The 24,519-nt window shown below is 35.3% G+C and overlaps 3 protein-coding genes across 3 annotated transcripts; all 3 read left to right on the top strand.

Moving 5' to 3' along the window:
• The first annotated feature begins 2,862 nt into the window (after positions 1–2,862).
• On the top strand, positions 2,863–6,071 carry LOC106380328 (CRIB domain-containing protein RIC6). Its single transcript, XM_013820096.3, has 3 exons — positions 2,863–5,034; positions 5,231–5,340; positions 5,439–6,071. Exons 1-3 carry the CDS (start codon positions 4,962–4,964, stop codon positions 5,868–5,870), a joined length of 615 nt encoding a protein of 204 aa, XP_013675550.1. The 5' UTR covers positions 2,863–4,961; the 3' UTR covers positions 5,871–6,071.
• Positions 6,072–19,578: 13,507 nt separating this feature from the next.
• Positions 19,579–24,487, top strand: LOC106377768. The gene is made up of 2 exons (XM_048762555.1): positions 19,579–24,149; positions 24,219–24,487. Exons 1-2 carry the CDS (start codon positions 23,925–23,927, stop codon positions 24,363–24,365), a joined length of 372 nt encoding a protein of 123 aa, XP_048618512.1. The 5' UTR covers positions 19,579–23,924; the 3' UTR covers positions 24,366–24,487.
• On the top strand, positions 22,180–23,538 carry LOC106400286. The gene is made up of 7 exons (XM_048762587.1): positions 22,180–22,329; positions 22,405–22,678; positions 22,741–22,867; positions 22,948–23,072; positions 23,153–23,234; positions 23,310–23,427; positions 23,518–23,538. The coding sequence occupies exons 1-7, from the start codon at positions 22,180–22,182 to the stop codon at positions 23,536–23,538; spliced, it is 897 nt and encodes a 298-aa protein (XP_048618544.1).
• Positions 24,488–24,519: the final 32 nt, after the last annotated feature.

Raw genomic sequence — 24,519 nt, forward strand, 5'->3', positions numbered from 1 at the left:
TCATGTTGAATGGATTGAATCCATCTGTTGAAAGTACAAGCCTGAGGTTCCTTTCTTCGGCTGCGAATGTAGGATATTTAGCATTCATCTGATACCATGTCACTGAATCAACAGGATGACGAAGGTTCCCATCGGTGCTCTTGTTGCCAAAGTGCCACCTTAAATCCTTGTCCATCTCTTCAGACCGGAACATTCGCTTCAGTCTTGGTATTATAGGAAAGTAACGAAGAACTTTCTATGGGACGCCTTTCTTCTTCTGACCAGTGTGCATATTAGTCTTCCACCTTGAAGCCTTGCACTTTGGACACTTCTCAAGCTTCTTGAACTTCTTTCTGAATAAACAGCAGTCATTGACACATGCATGAATCTTCTCATAGCCCATGTCAAATGTTTTCAAAAACTTCTTCACATCGTACAGTGATGTGTGAAGCACATTTTCTTCTGGTAACATCTCCGACAATGTCTCAAGCAAATCATTGAAGCTCTTGTCAGACCACCCATTCCGAGTCTTCAATCTAAATAATGAAACAATTGCAGACAACTTGCTATGGCTTGCACAACTCGGATACAATGGTGTTTCAGCATCAGCTAGCTTTGCCAAGAAGTCATCTTCCCTCTTGTCGTCTCCCTCTGCCGTGTCAGATATATCCCCAGTATCAGCTAACTCTTCATCAAAACACTCAGCAGCTCTGTACAACCAAAAGATCTCATCCTTCCAGTCGCTTACTCTGCTTTCACCTTCAACCTCTGAGTTCAACTCTCCATGTAGATACCAATCTGACCGCATCTTATAACCCTCTTCCATTCCCCTGGTAACAAGATGATCAAGTACCACACTGCCTGAGTGACGATCAATGTTACGGCAGTCAATGCACGGAGATACAATCATATCAATCCCTCCCATAGCTGAAGCCACATCCCGTACAAACTTTGCAGCCCCTCTCTCATAACCAGGATCAACTCTTCGAAGCACAATCAAAAGGAAAAAACCAAAAAAATTTAAGTCTCTAAGCACCAAAGGAAACATAAGATATAAGCTTAAGTTCATTACCTGATTAGATGTACCCATGCTTTGTCCATCACTGTGTGTTCGACCCCTAAATTGAAAGCTTTAGTAACATAAAGAACTTGTCAAGTTGTTCATAGACAAAATCAATTTACAGTCAATCGCTATTTCAATCCTAGACAAAATCAAAGAGTGTAAGACACATAGAAGAATGTAAATCAACATACCAAACAAATAAGCAATCAACATTTCAACATAGCATTGGAAATTCAGAGTTTCGAAATCGAAAGGGATAAAACTACAATTCTAGGGTTATTTTGTTCAGAATCGAACTCGAAATCAAAGGAACATAGAAATCAAAGCAAGAAAACAACTCTTCGATCTGAGCTCAACATCGAAAGAGATGTCGAGATATGGACCTCCGATACCTTCGAGGTGTTTAATCGAAGAGCTGTGGCGAATTAGAGAAGCGACGGAGATGGTTTTTGGAGATGTAGATCGGTTTCGAGATGGAGAATGGAGTGGCTTTCTCTTAAGGTTCCATAGAGAAAGAGGGAAAATGAGAGAGATGAGAGGGAAACCCGAGCAGAGAGAGAGGGAAAAGTGATTAGATTAGGGATTTTTACTAAGTGTTTGGCGGAAAAGCTAATTTTGGTCTCCCGCTTAGTTTAACTCTATCATAGCATTTAGAAAATGCTGTTTTATATTAAAAAAAAATTAGAGTCATCAACCACAGCAGTTCGGTGAAACGTGCTATAACAATGTGCTATGAATAGCAACTTTTTTTGTAGTGTTGATCGCCAACCATCTTCTTCGTCGGCTGCTCGGGTTGCAGATATGTCGTCTTGTGGCTTCCTTAGGTGAAGCTTGTTCTTTAGAGGCGTTGGCTCGTGGTTCTCTGTTCGGAACCTGTCTGGGAGCCTTATCTCACCTCTAATAATTTGGACCTGCTACGCTTTCATGATCATTCTGGCGTCAGTCATCGGTCGGCTTTACATCCCTCGAATGTTTGTGTTCCATTAGATTTAAGTGACCTCCTCCTATCTTTTTTACGTCTAGTTAGTTTCTTTCTTTGGTGGTTCTACCTCTGTCTCCGAGAGAGTTTGTTTACCTCGTCGGCTTATGACTCCGGAAAGATTTCATACCGTTGTTGGCTTTGTGTAAAACCTTGTTTTAGTTATGATAATCTACCAGATGACAAAAAAAAAACAATTGTGGGCAGATCGTCAAAACTGAGCATAAACAATTGTGGGCAGATTATCCAAACGGTTAAAATTTGTAATGGTTTTTATTATTCTTTATTAATACAAAATACTGCTTCCCTTGCATTAAAAAATCTTGTTTGTATTATATTACAATAATAAGTCTAAGTTATTTAAACATAAATTATATTTACTTATAAAATCCAGCTATATACTAAAATTACAGATGCTAAAGTATATTTTTTGAACCACAAAAAGAAAATATAAATGATCCTAAACAAATATATGTTCTATAATATAACTAAATTAAAAAAAAAAAAATTGAATGCAAACTGTTAATATTAAAAATATATATATTCAAGGGAATATCTATTTGATTATTTCAAATTATCAATTTATTTTCCCGAACTTGAAGTTATATTATTATGTAATAACAATCAATAATAAATTAAAATGTACAAAAAAATCTTTTTATATTAATAATTTAAAATAAAAACATAAATAATAATATTATAGAATTAAATTATATAACATTAAAATGTAAATACTATATTAAAATGTTTACGATTATATCAAAATTATACATTTATAAAATATATAAAATACATGCACGCACGTGCGGGTCAAGCTCTAATATATTCTTAAGACACTTAAGTACATGGCAAAAATATAAACATTTCTTATACTGTTTTCTTATGTTTTTGTTACATAATTTATGAATTGGTGATAAACAGTGTGCCGTTTTTGAGTTTTGAAAATGAACGGTGTAAACTCTTTATTTTCTTACATTGATTTTTTTTATTTTTTTACTTGCAAAATTTTATAGAGCTTAAACAATTGTGTGGGCAGATCGTCAAAAGTGTTAAAAACTTGTAATGTTTTGGATTATTCGCTATTCATACAAAATAGGGAAAATTTGGATAAATGCACTTCAATAAGAATATAATTTGAAAAATACACCTTTGTTTAAGCTTTTTGAAAAATACACTTATCTATATATAAATTTACCAAATTGCCCAATCTTAATAGTTATCAATTTCTATTAAACAATTTTTTAAAAAATTATTTTAAAAGAAAATCGTTAGAGATAGGGAATTATTTGTGAATCCACTGTTCAGAATTTTTTCCAATTCTTTCATATACACATGAAAGTAATCTTTCGATAAGACTTCAATGCAAGCAACACCATATGTTTTCTGTGACTTTAAACTGTTGGTATGTGTTGTTGGTATGTGTTTGTTCTTCCTCTGCCTTTCTTTTTCCATTACTTTCTTTTTGAATCTTGTACTCCATCTCTATATAAACAACATAAATTAAAAAATTTGTAAGATACACGAATCAAATCATTGGCTCAAACATATTTATTGGATTTTCATGACACGTGAAAAAAGAAGAACAAACCGATGAATAATAATCAGTGCAATTCTTTTTCATATTCAAAAAAAAAAACACATATCCGAATACATCATATTAGGTATAACTTACTTGGCTCCAGTAGAGAAGATGAAAAATTTTGTAGAGACAAACGTGACTTGCTTTTCTTTTTTAACAACGTGACTTGTTTATGTAAGTTGAAGAAAATAAAATAAAGGGAAATCTGTATAAACATCATGATAAAGTCAAAACAAGTCATAATTCACATGTTTATATTTGTTATTGTAAAATTTAAATGGTAAAATAACATATTTATCTCAACACACATATTTATCTAATTTTAATGATATTATTTTATTAGTTTCGAATTTATATATTAATTTCGAATTATATTTTGGATAAAAAGGTCAATTCATAATTAAGGAAGTGTATTTTTCAAAAGTTAAAATAGAAAATGCAATTATCAAATTTCAAATCCTAAATAGGGTATTTTGTAAATTATCCCAAAAAATATGCTTCTCTTGCATTAAAAAATCTTGTTCGATTTACAGATTTCGGACTTATATATTTTTAAGACACTTAAGTACGTACATGGCAAAAATATAAATGTTTCTTATACTGTTTTCTTTTTTTGAAACACAAACATTCTTATTCTAAAGTTTTATATTATGTACTATTATAAGATTGAATAAAACTTAATGTTTGTATCCATTTGAGGAAGAAAACGTAATTCTATTATACGAATTCTAAATTTGATTATTTCTGAAAGTAATAAGTATTAACCATCAGATTAACGGAAATCTTGGATTAAATACACACATTTTCCACTTGTTTTTGCTTTATCACCTTTGTTATACTCTCTCCACCATTCTTCAAACAATCATTTTCGATATTTTTCTTTTTCATTTCTTTGATGAACCTTTGCTCCTTATTTTTCCCCTCCTGAAATTCGAGTATTTTTAGGTGAATTTACTATATTTTTCATTTACCAAACCATTTTTGTTTTGCTTTTAATTTTTTTTTGAAACACTTTTTTGCTTTTAATTATTTTCTTATTTTTGATAGGAGAATCCGCTAATTAAGACAAACCTACAACTTTCTAAGATGTATTCTTAATTTGTCTCCCAGAATTATTTTGGAGTCTTGAGGAATGATCTTTCTTCACTTCGTTTATTTTTCATAAAATTGTTTTCCTCAGTTTTGATAGCCGCCAACTTCTTGTTTCTGGAATCGTGAGGAATTGTAAATAGCATTTTGCGATTGTGAAATTTGTGTTGTTGCATGCAACAATTTTCATAATTTTATTTTAAAATTTTCATCTTTTTTTTCATCTTCATTTTCTTATGTAAACAAAAAGAAAACACCTGAATTAGAGACCTATGCAACTGACAATGTCAAGCTCCAAGATGAAAAGCCTCTTGAAAGGCCTACGATACATTTCTCAAGTTTTTGGTAATTAAACTTCCTCCTGATCTCTTAAAGTTTATATATGTTGATGAATCAGAAACTATGATTAGTTTGCATGCATTGTGATAATTAATATTATCCGTACGTACATGTTGAATGGGAATGAATAATGGCATGGTAATCAATATACGTTCAACTACTACTTATTTTTGGGAGTGTTGGTTATAAAAATGAATGGTAGAAAGTGGAAAAGAAGAAGAGATAGAGATAGGGAATCCAACGGACGTAAAGCATGTTGCTCATATTGGTTGGGATGGTCCATCCGCTACTCCTGCCTCCGCACCAAGCTGGGTATGTACTTTACCTATAATTCATGCATGCCTAGCTAGCTAGCTACGAGTAATTTATTTGTTTGGTTTTAATGTGGTCTATATTTGCATTTTTGAAAGATAAACGAGTTCAAAAATGGTGGAGGATTCGAATCTGGACAAGGAGGCGGAGAAGATGATTCATCCGTGAAATGTATGTCGGAATGTGGCGGTCGGACCAGAGATTTACCAAAACTACCAAAATCTTCGAGGAAAGCGGCTTCCGAGAAAGGTTCTCCGACAAGGGAAATATCATCTGACAAAACTAAACGAAGGTCTTCGAAGAAAGGAACAACATCATCGTCAAGAAGACCAAAGGAAATGTCTGAACTAAATGAGCGTTCTTCGTTACAGGAAGCTCCGAAGAAATCGAGGAGGAAGAAAAAGACGAAAGAAATTGGAGGATCAACTAGATCGATACGAAGATCTGACGTGGATAACATGTCGGATTATATGTCTGAAACTGGTTCTATAAGATCTATGCCTCAATTCGACAACAGAGATGACTTTTGAAAAGGCGAGACAGTCTTTCCTTCCTGTTTGGAGATATGCATGGCTAATTAATTTTCAGAACATACCACTATATATTAGATTTTTTTAGTCTTCATTCTTGTACTGTGATTATTATTCACCTTAATTACAAGAATACATTTTTGTTTCTTTAAATACAATCGGAGATTTTGAACATAATTCGAGACTATCTTTTACCAGCGGCTTTCTCTCCAAGCCATCATCCCTTTCCACTATTTATCAATCTTTGGATGTATATCATATGACAATGAGTGAGATGATTTAAATCATTTGTTTATAGAGGCATTTTGCTGAATAATCATAACAGGCCCAAATATGAAGCTTATAGCCATCACAGTAAACGCCTTCGGATGGGACATTTACGCACCCATTTTTCCCTTTTGCTCCCTAAGCGCGCGTGCCGCGTGAGAAAAGAAGAAGAAGGAGTATCCCATTTGGTCTATTCTTTTATACCAAACCTATGTAATAGTATTAGGTTCTCTAATCTGTAACATAACACTAAGCATCCCTAATTTGAAATTAACAAATTCCCGCCCGGTGCTTTACTTCTTGCATTTATTGCTTTTCATCCATTAATAGGAACTGTGCTATACTCCTGAAGGTAAAAATAGAGAGGAACAACCTGAAGAATGTCTGAAGAAGACGACAACAACGGAGTTAAAGCTCATCCTCCAACCGAAGAGGTACCTTTCTACACATTAAAGATACGTAATCCCCATCAATGTTGCACAGTGTGTACGTGAGGAGGAATATCGAAAAGCAGTCTATAAATGGGGACCTCATAGTTTTGTACACATAATTTTCTATCCAATTTGATAGTACAGATCTATGAAAATTTATAAATAGTTTCATTGTTTGTTTTGTAATTATACGGATTGGAGACTAATGGGAGAGGTGTTATACCATATAAAATGTCCTTTGACAAAGTAGTATAAGAAAAAAATTAGGGGAGATGATAGATCTGAATGTATGAGGAAATGTTTAAATAGCCTTTAACGAGTAAAGTAAAGATGTCGCTTTCACCTAATGGGTTTATGTAGACAACTAATGGGAAACAAATTATGCGTGTGGGTGCAGATGACAGACCAGGACACCGTTATGATACTGACAGGTAACTGGGTCAGAGAAGATGATGGAAAATGGGTGTTCGATTCACTACACGAAGAAGCACAAAGTTCGCCACACTCAAATCTGGTCTGGAATACGAGGAACTCGTTGACCTCGTGAAACAGAGCCTAGCTATTGCGTCACAAAATGTTACACTAAAAATGTCATATCAATATCCTTCTTGGATGCTGATTGACGATGGCGATGGATCAACACCCCAGTTCATCTCGGACGACCACGAGGTGGAGGTGTTAGTTCAAATGAGGCGCAAAATAGAGGAGGTCAACCTATGTGTCACCATCGCGAAGTGCAGCGATGGATTAAGCACTGCTAACCGCAAACCACATTTTGCAGATGTCACTGATCAGAACCTATGTAATACCGCGGCGGTGGGTACCTCAAACACTGATGCAACAACGGAGGATGAGTGGATGGAGTTTGCGATCTCTGACGGCCTTATGGTTTTCTCAGCCAATCTCGTCTATTACTGCCGCCACCTTTGCTTTATCCGCCGAAATCGAGTTCTCCCATCTGAAACCCCACTAAAAGCTCAAACTCTTTCGCTTAAAAAATTTCTCAATCGGCGCACGGAACAGTTAACATATGAAAACGACCGCTCGGTTTCCAGGGAATATCTAAAAACGGTGGGTCACACCCTTCCACGCGCAGGAAAAGGTATTTTTGTCCATACGCACTAAAATATATATCATATCGTAGCACGGCATTTGCTATGAGTATACAATCAATATTATTCGTACTATATTTATGCGTCCAAATTTCCTTTAAATTTATCAACTTTTAAAATCCATAACTCTACATAAATTTATCTCCTAGTAACCTTACCCCCTAGTCTTCTGAATATTGTTATATCGCTAATGAAGAACTTCTGCATTTTCAGGAGCATTCGAAAAATGATGAATCAATAATTGTTAGGAACACTCTCGAGAAGACACCCGGTTTAAGCTGTGAACCGGAAGTTATGTTCCAAGATTTACCCAAAGTGAAGAATTCATCAACAAAAACAAAAATATAAAATCTAGGAAAAGTGTTTACAGAAAAACAAACATTTTTATGGTAACAAATCACTAAGATTCCGCAAAATTCTGGTACCAAATCGGATTTTCTAACTACGAAAAATTTCTTGAAAAACAAAATATAAAATCTAGAAAAAGTGTTTACCCATTCAATTTTCCTGTAATTTTTGTTTAAATCCATAGAGATTCACTCACACTTGATTAAATTATTCTTAGGAGGGTTTGGATGATTTAATTTAAAAGAATTTAAGTGAATTCAAAAGCTATAGATTTAAAGTATTTTATGAGATTTCAATGAACTCCATCAAAATGACAACTAAAATCTTTAAATTTGGCATTCATATTTTGCATTTGAATTCTATTATTTCATCCAAATGACAATACTATAAAAACCACTGTAATGTTGAATAACATTGCAATTTAATAGGATTTTGAAATCTGTAAATTGAATAACACTAAAATTTAATAGCATTTATAAAATATAGAGTAGAATAATAATGAAATTGTATAGAATTCTCTATTCTTTCAAATTGTATTAAAGTCTTCAATTGAATTTTCCCTCTTTAATTGAAAATTCTAATTCTGTTTTGTTATTTTCTTTCTTTTTGTTGAATTTGAAAGAGAATACACAAGATTACATGGCTGCTTCGAAACTTGAATACAGATAACTTTATTGGCAAAAAAAAACAATAATATAGAACTTGAATTTAGAAAATCAACATGAATATTTTTGGACTACATTTTGAACTACTAACAAAAAAGTAGAAAGTAATACAAACATTATTAATCCAAAATTTTATGTAGACACCAAATTTTTTTAATGATTTTCATGTCACTGCTAAACATTTATAAATTTTGACTGATTTTTATATGCATATGCTAAATTTTAATGAACGGAAATCGTACTGGTTATTTTCCTACCTCTCTGTTGAACCCATTGAACGCAAGGCTTTATCCATTAAGTCCTCGTATGGATATGGTCAAAGATATCATGGAAGAAGTGATGCATATCCACTCAGAGAGATTTATACATAAGTATTTAAATCTTAATGTTATATATCCTATTGAACAACACAGAACGACCATTCATCAGATTCTTGGCTGGTTAAACTCTTGTGGTTCCTAATAATATGGCTGGCAATGCTCTTCTCCCTCTAGATTGCCGGTCAATTGTCAATTCATCCTTTGTTTTTGGCTGCCGTAAAGAAGTTAGATTTTCTCGCAAGATTTGGTGATTGAATGTCTTTTTGGAGAAATACTTTGTTGCAAGCTACATTAAATATGTTATTAAATATCTTAGTATATGTAAATACTTCGTCTCTTTATATCTCATATGTAAAAAAAAATATGTTATTCACACTTATGGTCATTTCAAACATTAAATATCTTAGTTTAGTTTCTTTTTGAAATCCTCTTTATCAAGGCTCCAACAGCTAACTAGAAATGCTTCTTTTGAAACAAGATATTTGTAAACTGTTGGAAGCACCAACGGTCTATTATTATGTCTTTTAAACTTGTTAGAACATTTTGCATTGTGTCTTTTGGTTCCGATCACTAAAAGTACCAAGTAATCACATGGTTACCTTCTTAGTTGTTGTTGACTATTTCTCAGGTGGACTGAAGAGTTGTAAGCTGTCTTTAATGCATGAAGTTGAGTTTTGAAATTATTTTTTAAAATATATTGCAATTACGTTATCTGATGTTTTTTGAAAAATTATATGATGTTATATTGTCTATCTTATAACATAAACTGTCTTCATCTTTATAAAAACACTTTAAAAAAAGTATTTCTACAAATGTACATTTCCTAGCTACTCAGCTATTCATCACCTCATATAACTCATATCTATTTGATATAGTTAATTTAAATTGAATAAACCACTAAAATTTTAGAAAAAAATATTGTTAGTTTACAAAATTAATCAAATTGAAAATTAATCAAATTGAAAATTAATCAAATTGTATAAAAAAATATGACAACATCCCTGATCTTAGCTAATACTCCCTCTGTTATGCCTATTTTATCCTTTTCATTATTTTCTTAGTGCTGCTAAATTATTTCAGATTATTATTCTCATCACTAAAGTAAAGAACACGATATCTCACGTGAACTTATTTATAAAAATAAAAATTCTATATTTTATAAGATAACGACCTTTTATAAATTTTTTTTATAATTTCTTTTGAAAAATACATATGTTACAAAATTATCTTGCATACAACAATATTCCTTTGATGATAACATTATAAATCTATATGTTTATAGGTTTAGTTGTAATAAAATTACAAACATGTTAATACCAAACAAAATATATGTCTTATTATCTGTTTAGCTAAGTTATTTAAAAAATCTCAAAAACAAATAAATATTTGAAACTAATTAAAAACAAACATATTTCAATCTAACCATTTACTAAGTTAGTTGGGTAACTTATAACGACAAAGTAAATATTTCTGATTTGTTTGAAATCATGTAAGACGTGTTTAAGATATATTATGCTTTTACATATATTTTTTTAGGTTATCACCCATACATTCGGTTTTATTAGACATTATAGAAAAAAATAATAAAAAGCACTAAATTGACTAAATTGACTTTGATTTTAAATCTTAAACATAATATTAAGTTCCAAGTCAAACTTATTCATTATTTTTATCTTTTATATAAAAAAATCCAAAAAATTGTCTGCTTACAAATTAAAAAGCATATTTTAGATTATCATTACATAAATTGAATGAATCTTTATCCCCACCTGGCACGTATGATCCCCTTTTATCTTTTACAGTTCACACCTTCTGCGGTTCTCCTCCTTAATGTGTTCTTATTTCATATGTATAAATTTCTCTTGTGGCTCTTACCTCTTTTGTAGTTCCAACTGGTACATTTAAGTTGCTTCATAATTGTTTTAGTGATCCATTTGATCTCTGGTGTCCTCTCATCTTGTTGTCCTTCCATATGTTGACTAATCGAGACTTTTGTTTACAGGAAAATAAAAAAGGTCAGATTAGCAACTTACCTTGTATAATCAACATAAAAGAGATCGTGAGTGTCTCGATGAATGATTGTTAAACCGTGTGTCCTTATGATGATCAGCTTTCTTCATCAGTTTGGTTATGTTGGCTCCATGAGATCAATAGATCCTAGTTCATGTCATGTTCAAGGCATTGTGATAAGTGATGTTGTACATAACTCAATTTATCCTCTCCTTCCAACAACGCCGGTTACTATAATTTGCCAATACGGATCTCTTGGTAAGAGTTGATACAAAGTTCATAAGACCATGTTGGACAGCTTCTGCAAGTCAACAATTGAGGTAGTACAGTGGTTGCTTCACTACAAATGGCACTTCAATATAAAAAAAAACAAATAACATCAAGATTTTCATATAGCACTTCAACATATAAAAGATGACACTTACCAAAAGACATGCTCTACATTTGACCTTAGAGCCTCAGATATGTCAACATGATGGTCATTAATTTTATATATGACATAACATGTTATCTTGTAGCATGATAAAATCCTAGTCTTATTCTTTGATGTCTGTAAAAAATGTATATATATATCCACATTGGGAATCTTAATAAGGAAAAATAATAATTTTTTTGTTAAGATTACAATCATACTTTAATTAATCCACTTGATAATTAGTCTTATTCTTATATGAAATTGCCAATTTCGACCCCAACAATTTAGGTCGTGTCAAATACGACATGAACAATTGATCAGTGCCAAATACGACCTCAACTCAATTATAATTCAAAAAAACTACCCAAAATTCTTAGAACGTGCATAAATCTACATTGACTCTAACAGAAATTAGTTAATCGTTAACAAGATAAAACGACGTCGTTTTGATATACAAACAAAAGTGCCAATTTTGACCCCAACACTCTCAGTCGTGCCAAATAAGACCCGAACACATGGCCAGTGCCAAAACCGACCTCAACTTAATTATAATTTAAGAAAAACTGCATTAACTTCTTAAAACGTGCATAAATCTACATTGACTCTAACAAAAGTTAGTCAACTGTTAACAAGATAAGACGACGTACGTCGTTTTGATATATATATATATATATATTATTTTTTTTTAAATATGTTCATTCCGGGACTCAAACCGTGTTGTGATACCCTTTTAAAGGGGCACACTAACAACTAGATAAAAATAACTTTTTGAAATATTATTACAAATTTGAAATTATATAAACTACTATTTTTCTTCATTTTATCCAATTTAAAATTTTGGTGATAACTGTTTCTGATTTATATAAATGCATTAACATGTTTTTTATTTATTATATCTTTAATAAACTTATATCTTACTAAAATATAAATAATAAAATATTTATTATTATGCAATCTTTAATATACTTAAAACTTTGAATTTATTTATAAACTTTTCTTCTATAAATTATTTTTAATTTTTAAACTTAAGTTGACTTTTTTTTATTTTTCAAGGTTAATATTTTGTGTTTTTGATATTTTGTTCAAAAATGTTAAGAGGCCTTTTACCTTTCTTTCACTAAGATATCTTGTACAAATATTAGACATATTAAACAATAACTAAAATATATAAAAGCAATCACCAAAGTTTTAAATTGGATAAGATGAAGAAGAATAGTAGTTTATATAATGGGAAATTTCAATTTGTAATAATATTTCAAAAAGTTAGTGTGCTCCTTTAAAAGAGTATCCCGGCATAGGTTTGAGTCCCGGAATGAACATATTTAAATATATATATATATATATATCAAAACGATGTCGTCTTATCTTATTAGCGTTTGACTAATTTATGTTAGAGTCAATGTAGATTTAGGCACGTTTTAAGAAGTTTGGATAGTTTTTCTTAAATTATAATTCAGTTGAGGTCGTTTTTGGCACTGATCATTTGTTCGGGTCCTATTTGGCACGAATGAAATTGTTGAGGTTGAAATTGGCACTTTTCCTCGTATATCAAAACGACGTCGTTTTATTTTGTATACGGTTGACTAACTTCTGTTAGAGTCAACATAGATTTAAGCATGTGTTAAGAAGTTCGAGTAGTTTTTTTGAATTATAATTGAGTTGAGGTCATATTTGGCACTGATCAATTATTTGGGTCGTATTTGGCATGACCGAAATTGTTGGGGTCTAATATACTCCTAGGATGCTTCTCTGGTTGGAATGGGATAGATCCTTACAAACAGAGAATCAAAAACTCAATCTGCTTCAAGGTTTGTGGAATGAATGGTGACACAAAGAGATGTGAGAGGTCTCCTTGATATTCCTAAGTGAATCTCTTGGATATGACACACCAAGACAATCACTCTTGTGGTTTTGTTAGATATGACACACTAACAAAGACTCAAAAACACTCAGATCTACAAGAAGACTTGCAGCCGACAGAGAGAGACAAGAGTCTGAAAATAAAAGATTGGATAGTTCTATTAGGGTTTTCAGACACATATTTATAGAGAAGGCAAGGAACAGGCTCCTTGGTCTCTAAATGAGCTTTAAAATAAACCATAGTCTTTAGAAATAACAAAAGATAAATTATTAAAATAAAGTCTTGAATTGAGATCATCAAATGAGTGATAGGAAAGCAACATATGGCCTCATTAAAAACCCATCTTTGGAAAATCCAGTGGGACAAAACCAAAGATAGGGAAAAAGAGCACACATATGTTACTTGCTCATTTGATGTCTATCTTGCAGCTGAGATGACTTGAATTGTGCTAAATGTGTCTTGGTTGATCAAGCTTCTTCCAGAACTCTCTTCTTGCTTCAGTGATGTCTTAAGTAATCCTCCAATGGCTTCTTTGAGTTGCTTGCTTCTGGCTCGAGTCATAGGACCTTCAGATATGGCTAGAGCTCCTTCATCAGCTGGATCATCCATGGTCTCATTCTCTTCTTTGTTTGACTGGTCCATGATCATATCATCCCCTCCCTCTTGAAAAGGATTTGTCCTCAAATATAGCTCATCTGCAACAAAAGGAGCCAAGTCAGTAACATTAAAGCTATTACTTATATCATACTTACCTCGAAGATTAAGCTTGTAGACATTGTCATTGATTTTCTGGATGACTTCAAAAGGGCCATCCATCCGCGGCATGAGCTTAGACTTTCTTTCATTTGGAAACCTCTCCTTGCGCAAGTGAACCCACATTTTATCACCTACATCAAAGATCATCTCACGCCTGCCTTTGTTTGCTCTTTTAGTGTACTGCTTGGTTTTCTCCACAATGTTTCTTCTTGCCTGCTCATGAATCTGCTGCACCATTTCTGCTTTCTTTTTTCCATCCATACTCACCCTTTCACACTCAGGTAAAGGCATTAGATCCAAAGGTGAGATGGGATTGAACCCATAAACAATTTCAAAAGGAGAATACTTAGAAGCAGAATGCTAAGCATGATTATAAGCAAATTCACAGTGAGGCAAATACTCTTCCCATGATTTCAGATTCTTTTTAATGAATGCACGCAAGAGAGTTCCAAGAATTCTATTAACTACCTCAGTTTGCCCATCAGTTTGTGGATGACATGTAGTAGAGAATAACAGCTTAGTACCTAGCTTAGACCAAAGAGTCTTCCAAAAATAACTAAGAAACTTAGTATCTCTATCAGAAACTATAGTCTTAGGCATGCCATGAATGCGCACAATCTCTTTAAAGAACAGGTTAGCAACATGCAATGCATCATCAGTTTTATGGCAAGCAATGAAATGTGCCATTTTTGAAAACCTATCCACAACTACAAAGATAGAATCCTTACCTGTCTTGGTCCTTGGCAAACCCACAGTAAAATCCATGGATATATCATTCCAGGGGTGAGTAGGAATAGGTAAAGGAGTATACAAACCATGTGGTTGAATCTTAGATTTGGCAAGCTTGCAAGTGGTGCATCTACCACAGATTCTCTCAACATCTCGTTTCATGTGTGGCCAGTAAAAGTGATCATGCAAAACTTTAAGAGTTTTTGCTATACCAAAATGACCCATCAAGCTTCCTCCATGGGATTCCCTGACAAATAGATCTCTCAAAGAGCAATTAGACACACATAAACGATTGTCATAGAATAAGAATCCATTCTGCCTAAAATAATGTCCAGCAGCATACTTAGCACATGAATTATAAGCTTCTTGAAAGTCAGGATCAGATTCATACATTTCTTTAATCTGCTCATAGCCTAGCAACTTAACATCAAGAGTATTCAAGAGGACATACCTTCTGGATAGTGCATCAGCAACTATATTTTCCTTACCTTGTTTGTATTTGATCACATAAGGGAAGGTTTCAATGAATTCTACCCATCTGGCGTGTCTCTTGCTGAGCTTGCTTTGTCCTTTGAGGTACTTGAGAGATTCATGGTCTGTGTGAATGACAAACTCCTTTGGCCAAAGATAATGCTGCCAAGTCTGTAGAGCTCTCACCAAGGCGTAGAGTTCTTTGTCATAAGTGGCATAGTTGAGAGTAGCTCCACTGAGTTTCTCACTGAAATAAGCAATAGGTCTTTTATCCTGCATCAACACAGCACCAATTCCAATTCCTGAGGCATCACATTCTATTTCAAATGTTTTAGAAAAATCAGGAAGTATGAGAAGAGGAGATTGAGTAAGCTTCTCTTTAAGGAGTTTGAATGCGGCTTCTTGAACTTCTCCCCACTTGAATCCTACATCCTTCTTGATTATCTCAGTCAGGGGAGCTGCTAGAGTGCTGAAATCCTTCACAAAGCGCCTATAGAAACCTGCCAGTCCATGGAAACTCCTTACTTCTCCCACTGTAGTTGGACTCGGCCACTCTTGTATTGCTTTGATCTTCTCCTGATCCACCTTTACACCATCTGCACTTACAACAAAACCTAGAAAGACCAAGTTATCTGTGCAAAAAGTGCACTTCTTCAGATTGGCATAAAGTTTTTCTTTTCTCAAAACATCCAAAACAGCCCTAAGATGTTCTATATGATCTTCTAAGCATTTGCTGTAAACTAATATATCATCAAAGTACACAATAACAAAGATGCCTATGAAGGACCTAAGAATATGATTCATCAGTCTCATGAATGTACTAGGAGCATTGGTTAATCCAAATGGCATAACTAACCATTCATACAAGCCATGTTTAGTTTTAAAAGCAGTTTTCCACTCATCTCCTTCTTTCATCCTAATCTGATGATATCCACTTTTCAAATCTATCTTAGAATAGATGCAAGAACCATGTAACTCATCAAGCATATCATCTAATCTAGGAATAGGGTGGCGATACTTCACTGTTATGTTGTTGATTACTCTACAATCAACACACATGCGCCAGCTCCCATCTTTCTTAGGCACAAGGAGCACTGGAACTGCACAAGGACTCAAGCTCTCTCGGATATGACCCTTCTCCATCAGCTCCTCTACTTGTCTTTGCAATTCCTTAGTCTCTACTGGATTAGTTCTGTATGCAGGTCTGTTTGGTAGTGTTGAACCAGGTACAAAGTCGATTTGGTGCTCAATCCCACGAACTGGAGGCAATCCAATGGGACTATCTTCTGGAAACACATCTGCATATTCCTGTAAAAGAGAGACTAGTTCACTCGGATGATCCGGTGTGTGATCAGTAACTGTTAGTAAAGTCTCCTTAAACATAAGCAAGATAATAGAATTTTGGGAGAGAAGAATTCTTTTGATATCTCCCTGTTTGGCATAGAGGTTGTGATGCTTGTTCTCATCAGGTTTGAGGTCTATCTCTTTCTCTTTCTTTTTCTGAAGCTGGAGTTGATCTTCAGGAACCTTTTTAGGAGATAAAGGCACCAGTACAGTCTTCGTTCCCTTGAATTCAAATAAGTGCTTGTTGGTGAAGCCATCATGATTCACACGTCTATCATACTGCCAAGGTATTTCAAGGAGTATATGACTGGCTTCCATTGGCAACACATCACACAAGACTTCATCTTCATATCTACCAATGGCTATAGGAACCAGCACTTGAGTAGAAACTCTCATCTCGCCCTCCTCATTAAGCCACTGCAATCTGTATGGTCTTGGGTGTTTCTGAATTTTCAAACCCAATTTCTTCACCATTGTCTCACTAGCTACATTGACACAACTTCCTCCATCAATAATGAGACTGCACACCTTTCCTTGAACCATACACCTTGTGTAAAACAGATTCTCACTCTGCTCAAGCTCTCCATTCTTAGTCTGCAAGTTCAAGAGCCTTCTTGTTACCAATAATCTTCCTTTCACTGGTTCTACTTCACTTTCTTCTCCAGACTTCTCATGATCAGACCCAGATTTCTCTTCCTCTGATTCATACTCTCCATTCTCAAGAAGAATCATAACCTTTTTGTTGGTGCACTCATTAGCATAATGCCCACGCCCTTGACACTTGAAACACTTAACATCTCTGGTTCTGGAACTAGTAGCTTCAGCTTTGCCTTTGTCTTTGCTGGATGTGCTGCTTGGCTTAGTCTCTTCTTTCTGCTGAGGCTTGCTATCCTTCAGATAGGATGGTTTCTCATCTTTAGAATGCTGGTACTTGCTACCTCCATAGTTTCCACGCGAGTGATGCTTCCTCTTGATCTGTTGCTCCACAAGAATGGCCTTGTGCAACATTTCTTCTATCTCCACATAATGTTGCATCTCCACACTGTCATGTATCTCGCGGTTAAGTCCTCCAAGAAACCTTGACATAGTAGCCTCTCTGTCCTCAGATATACCAGCTCTCAACATCAGTAGTTCCATGTCCTAATAGTACTCCTCCACGGTCTTAGATCCTTGTGTAAGTCTCCTCAGCTTATGATGTAGATCACGATGGTAGTGACTCGGTACAAACCTCTTACGCATCAGGGACTTCATCTCATGCCAAGTCTCAACTGGATACTCCTGATTCAATCTCCTAGTAGTCACCAGTTGATCCCACCAGCTCAAGGCATAATCATGGAACTCAGTTGTAGCAATCTGGATTCTTTGAGCATTGGTGTAGTGCTGGAAGTTGAAAATGATTTCAATCTTCTTCTCCCACTCAAGATAAGCGTCTGGATCAACTTTGCCATGGAAGGGGGGGGGAATCTTAAGCTTCAGACCAGCAAGCTCATCACGGTAAGACCTTCTCCCTTCATGATCACGACGATGTCTCCTTCTACTGTCTCGTGAAGATGATGAAGAACCACTTCTCTCACTTCTGTGACGCTCATAGTAGTTATCAGTCTCTTGTGAGCCACCATGATCTTGTGGAGTGTGAGTTTGACGGATCCTTCAACTCTCATTGCTGTGACCTTGACCAATAGCTTGTCTAATCTCATCTCTGATCTCTTTCATGCTTTCTTTCATCATCTCAGTCATGTTTTCCAACATGGTTTTATTCAACTGAGCAGTCATGGCTTCCATCAACATTTTATTTCTTCTTATCAGTGCTGCTTCTTCCTCTGTGTTATCTCCCATTGGTACCTGAGATCAACAACAAACTCAGCCAGTAAGAGTGTTCGAAATCGAAATCAAATAAGGAAACAAAACAAAAGATGAACAGGCGGCAAAAGAAAAATATTGGATCAAATTTGAATTTTCTGTAACTTAAACAACAAGAATATCAAGAGTCTTTTCAATACACACGATCAACACTTCTTATTTTCTCAGATTTCGACAAAACAAGAACAGATCTATTAGTTTTACACAAGTTAATCAACAGATCTGATGATAAACTGATAGAAACAACAGAACTAACACAACAATAACAAGAGATGAGCAGATCCAACACAAATCTAAAATAGGAACTCTTAGATCTATCAATATTGAACTCAGAGTGAAACAGATCGACAGAAATAAGACAACAAAACTCAGATCTAGCAATGGTTATGAAAGCAAATGAATAGATCTAGTAAAAGCTTAAAGAAAACGAGAACTTCCCTAGCCAGAGTTTCTCTGATACCACATAATATACTCCTAGGATGCTTCTCTGGTTGGAATGGGATAGATCCTTGCAAACAGAGAATCAAAGACTCAATCTGCTTCAAGGTTTGTGGAATGAATGGTGACACAAAGAGATGTGAGAGGTCTCCTTGATACTCCTAAGTGAATCTCTTGGATATGACACACCAAGACAATCACTCTTGTGGTTTTGTTAGATATGACACACTAACAAAGACTCAAGAACACTCTGATCTACAAGAAGACTTGCAGCCGACACAGAGAGACAAGAGTCTGAAAATAAAAGATTGGATAGTTCTATTAGGGTTTTCAGACACATATTTATAGAGAAGGCAAGGAACAGGCTCATTGGTCTATAAATGGGCTTTAAAATAAACCATAGTCTTTAAAAATAACAAAAGATAAATTATTAAAATAAAGTCTTGAACTTAGATCATCAAATGAGTGATAGGAAAGCAACATATGGCCTCATTAAAAACATATCTTTGGAAAACCCAGTGGGACAAAACCAAAGATAGGAAAAAAAGAGCACACATATGTTACTTGCTCATTTGATGTCTATCTTGGAGCTGAGATGGCTTGAATTGTGGTAAGTGTGTCTTGGTTGATCAAGCTTCTTCCAGGACTCTCTTCTTGCTTCAGTGATGTCTTAAGTAATCCTCCAATGGCTTCTTTGAGTTGCTTGCTTCTGGCTCGAGTCATAGGACCTTCAGATATGGCTAGAGCTCCTCCATCAGCTGGATCATCCATGCTCTCATTATCTTCTTTGTTTGACTGGTCCATGATCATATCATGGTCGAAATTGGCACTTTTCCCCTGCAAACATATGCCAAAGTTGCATCTTCCACGACATAAAGAACAACTTTCCATGACATCATCTTGAGACAAATGAGTGTACCATTTCTCTATACATGGAAGATAATACAATCCCTCTTCACAAACAGTGCAAATGTATGTCGATACGTTTCTTCTTTAAAGCACCGGTGACAAATTGTAAGGTCCCCAAAATCTACATGTGAAAGTGAAAACATAATAGAAGAAAGAAATCATGAATATCAGACAGAAATTATTATACCGTCCTACTACTGCAAACATGTGCTGACCATTTTTTCTGTTTGAAGCGTTTAGGCCTTCAAACTTTTGAAGTCAATACGTTTCCAGAATAAAGCCGCTGGACTAGCAACATCAAAGAATGGAAACGAATGGCATGAAATTGAAGGAGAGGGCTTGTAACCCTATACAAATATTCAAGAATTGTCGAAGTGGAATCGAATGATTTGACTCACCAATAGAACACCGACTTGCACCTAGAAGGAAGGACATACATGTCAGTATTCCTAAGAATTTCCTGCAATCTTAAGAGGTAACATGTTGGAGAGAAGATCCAACATATATAATGGACTTAATAATATATAAAGGACTTGTACCACTCCACTTACCGCCAATTAGTTTTAAGTTAGAAGCCAAAGAAACTTATCATGGTATCAAAGCGGGTCCGGAAAGTGTCCCGATCATCCCGCGAATTGATGGCCCAAGGAAGGCTCAATTTCTTTGAGATAACTAGAAAAAAACATTATCTCGGAGGGATACAATGGATTAACATAGGGCCACTGGAGGCTTACCGGAGATTGGAACAAATATCATAGACATTATTATTTCATTTGGTTGAATGAAGGTTGTAGAAAGTTGTTCGAGGATAAGGTTTATATAACTGGAAAACAAAGGAGGTGAAAAGGATATCGGTTATGTCATGAAGGTAGGAGTAAAAGATCAAATTGAATGAGGAATAACTACACTAAAACGGAGATTTGCATGGTTAGGGATGGGTTTCCGTTGAAACGATAGAGGGGATGGAAGAGTCGTAGGTGACATCTATGGCTAAAAAGATAGTGGGCTTTAACTGAAATGACCCGATTGAAATTTTACAAAGTCTAGTTGAATAGATGATAGTTTTGATGTTAGTAGATTACATGTCAAATAGCAGCCTCATGATTGGATGATCTTTTAATCCAATGTGATATACTTTTCCATTGAAAATATTCAACTTTAAGTATTGGAAGATGACAGCGAAATCTTCTTAGATTTTAGAACACCAATTGCTTATACTTTAAAACATCCATTAATATTTAATTTTTATTAGATTTGTATAATTTATTAGCTAAGATATTAATATTTGTGGATTGTGCATGTTTTAACACTTATTTTTGTTAGTTTTAAAAAGACTACCATTTTTATTTTTAAAGCATGAGTTTTATTTTTTTTATTTATTTACATTTACAGTCTTATGTTGTAATTTATTTAAGTTTTAAGTTTTTAAGTTTTTAAGTTTTTAAAAATATCATGAAGATTAGAGGAGAATAAATACATGAATGAAATGAGGGCATATCTTGAAAGATAACCAATCAAATTCAACAAAGAAAAGTCACGATTGGTCATTTGACCGATCTCACAAACCTGAACATTAAAATGAACATGAGTTGAGATTTCTCACTGGTGCACCATAGATTAGTCAAATGATTGTTGAAACTTGGTATACAACATGCATGACATCAATATCATTGAAACAGTCAAATGACTGATTTTACAAACTGATTTAAAACATAAAAATGAGAAAAGGTTACAGAGATCAGTCAAATTATCAATTTTGTAGATGATTCAACATATATTTTATGTAGCATTTTAGATACGACCCATATTTACTCTCCGTCGATCCGAACTAAACATATTTTTATATATATTGATTATACTTTGAGCGTCAGAAAATTGATTATACTATATCTACTATATTGAGTAATCATATCTATTATTATAAAGGCATGTTTGATCTTTTCTGGTGCTGCCACGTAAGCTTCCACATGGGTAAGTTGCTTGATCTCGCGCTGACACGTGTCTCTAAAGACGGAGCGCTGCGTTTCATTAAACGGGACGCGTTTTCGTCTGGGCTTCGTTCGATCTTCTTTTGCTGGGCCTTTTGCACTCCTAGCCCGAAAGATATCGACGTCTCCAACCCTAATTACGCGTTACTCTCGCGTCTCTCTTTTCTGCGCCGGCGACGCGTGACGCCTGCGATTCCTCCCTCTTAGATGAAACGGCCGGAGTTATGTCGTCATCTTTATTCCAATTGAATTCAATCCCTCGCTCAGACTCTTCGATGCACCTTTTGATCCCGAGCAGTGTGGATCTGTATAAATATGTAAGTATCTATAGATCTCCAACGCACTCTCTCCTTCTTTCTCTTGAGATTTTCTGATTCCTGTTGCTATGGCTATTTCGAGAGTCTTCTTATCTGACCTAAAGCCCGACAAATGCTCTTCCATCGTCGAAGCCCGGCTTCTACGGTTCTGGGAGGCGAGGAACGTCAAACGCGGTGGCGAGCTGATGTGGGTCGATATGCTGCTTATGGACGTGAATGTAAGTTTGATTCTTCCTGTTCTCCTTAGATCTGTTTACGTTCGTTTTCTGATTTCTAAATCTTATCTGTTTCAGTCGACTTTGATGCAAGCTACTATCAACGCGAATCGGCTTCCAAAGTTCCGAGAGAGGCTCGCCGCCGGGACGATGTATTCTGTTTCTGGCTTTGATGTGGCTCGCTGTGCTCAGAACTTCAAGCTTGCGGACTCTTCTTTGATGATCCGGTTTAGCGATTCCACCGAGTTTGACGTGTTATCTGATCCGGTCTCGCCAATACCTGCAGTGGGATTCCGGTTCCGTAACCAAACCGAGTTGGTTGGTTTAGCCAATACAAACACTCAACTTCTAGGTACAGATGTGATCGTACATATGTATATTTATCTGTATGGGTTTTGTGCTTTATCTGATTAGCCTCTGAGCATTTGATCTCAATATTGAACACTGTAGATATTATTGGTGAGATCGTGTCGGTGAAGAGCACCGTGACTGACCCTCCGGAGGACAAGAACCGTGTCATGGTCACCGTCAAACTAGAAAAGTGATTTAATTTATTTCTTTTAAATCTTTTATAGTTGCTTAATCATTTTAGCTACACTATCTGTTGATATATATGTGCAGTGATGTGTCTGTCACTCTTAGTTTGTTCGACGCCCAAGCCGTTTCGTTTCACCAGAAGCTTGGAGGCATGCGTGGTGATCCTAAAGTGATTGTTGCCACAAGCATAAACCCGAAGATGGTTGGAGGTATTTTGTTGCTCATTTCGTACGTGGCATATATTAATATGTGTAATTCTCTTTTCAGTTATTTTTCCTACTATGTGTAGGTCGTTTATTCCTCAACGCGACGTCAGGAACGCATGTTTATTATGATAAGGAGACACATGCAGGGGAGTCTTTATTTTACCGGTAAGCTTGGTCTATTTTGATTATGTAGTCATATGTTGAGAGTTTGTGATGTTAACTTCGTGAACTTATGGTCAGATTGGTGGCTAGAGACACTGGTCTTCCGTCCGCCGCACCTCTCTTGAAGTCTTATGCGAAGGTGGAGCTTGTGACAATTGCTGAGCTTAACAATTTTATCACTACAGATCTGCCCCAGGTAATGAGTTATGTATATGCAATTAGCTCATTCGTGTGTTTATGTATAAAGATTGTTTTTTGACTGCACGTGATGTTGATGTTTGAGCAGCAGGAAATAGATTTCTTATGAACTGGGAGAGTTTCTCGAGTTGAAGCGGACAAAGGGTGGTGCTATGTTGCGTGTTCTAAGTGCAGCAAGAAGTTGCAGCGCACTGCCACTTCTTTCGAATGTGCGCGTTGCAATAATCCTCATGCGGTCGGATCTCTGCGGTACGTAGCGATTTGTTAAAATATGATAGTTGGTCGCCTTTTTGATCACTTGCATCACACTGATTCCACTTCGGTTTATTTGTTCTATTATAGTTATCGCGTTGAGATGGTTGTAACTGATGATACTGCTGAAGGGGCATTTGTTTGCTTTGATGGTGTTATGACTAGGTTGCACAGTCTCAGGGCAAGTGAGGCGGTTCAGTTACTGGTAAGATATACTTTGATTACTTATGTGGTTACTATGTAATGTTGTTGACACGCTCGATGCTTCCATTTGATGACAAGGCTGAAGAAGGAGTGAACCCTGAGGATTCCGTGATGCCTCCGTTCGTTGCAGGAATGGAAGGCAAGACCTATACGTTCCAGGTCCGTGTCACATCCTACAACTTCACCGTCAATCACCAGACGTTCACCGTGTCACGTATCATCAATGAGGTTGAGCGTGCACCAGCTCCGGACTTTGTCGATGATGTAAGTGCAATATCTGTTATGGCATTTCGCCATTAGCATATGCAACGTATCATAATCTAAATGTAACAGGGGGGTGATGACAATGATGATGATGATGCGCCAAACGGGACGATCGACCGTGAGAAGTCTGGTGTCAGCAAGGGCAGTTGTGAATCATCAAAGAGTGCTGGAAAGGAGCCAGTCGGTAATGTGCGCAAGAGGGCGCGTATTGCTTGAGATGGATCTTCGATAATCATCTCTCGATGTTCTGCATCTTAATAATGTTTCCGCATTCTACTTATTCTCAGCTTTCCTATATCTATGTTATAGATTTTCTACATTCACGTTGGTCTTTTTTTTTTTTTGCAAACTCTCTACTTTATGGTTGTTA

This window comes from Brassica napus, chromosome C7 (assembly GCF_020379485.1).
Source record: "Brassica napus cultivar Da-Ae chromosome C7, Da-Ae, whole genome shotgun sequence".
In the NCBI taxonomy this organism is placed as follows: domain Eukaryota; kingdom Viridiplantae; phylum Streptophyta; class Magnoliopsida; order Brassicales; family Brassicaceae; genus Brassica; species Brassica napus.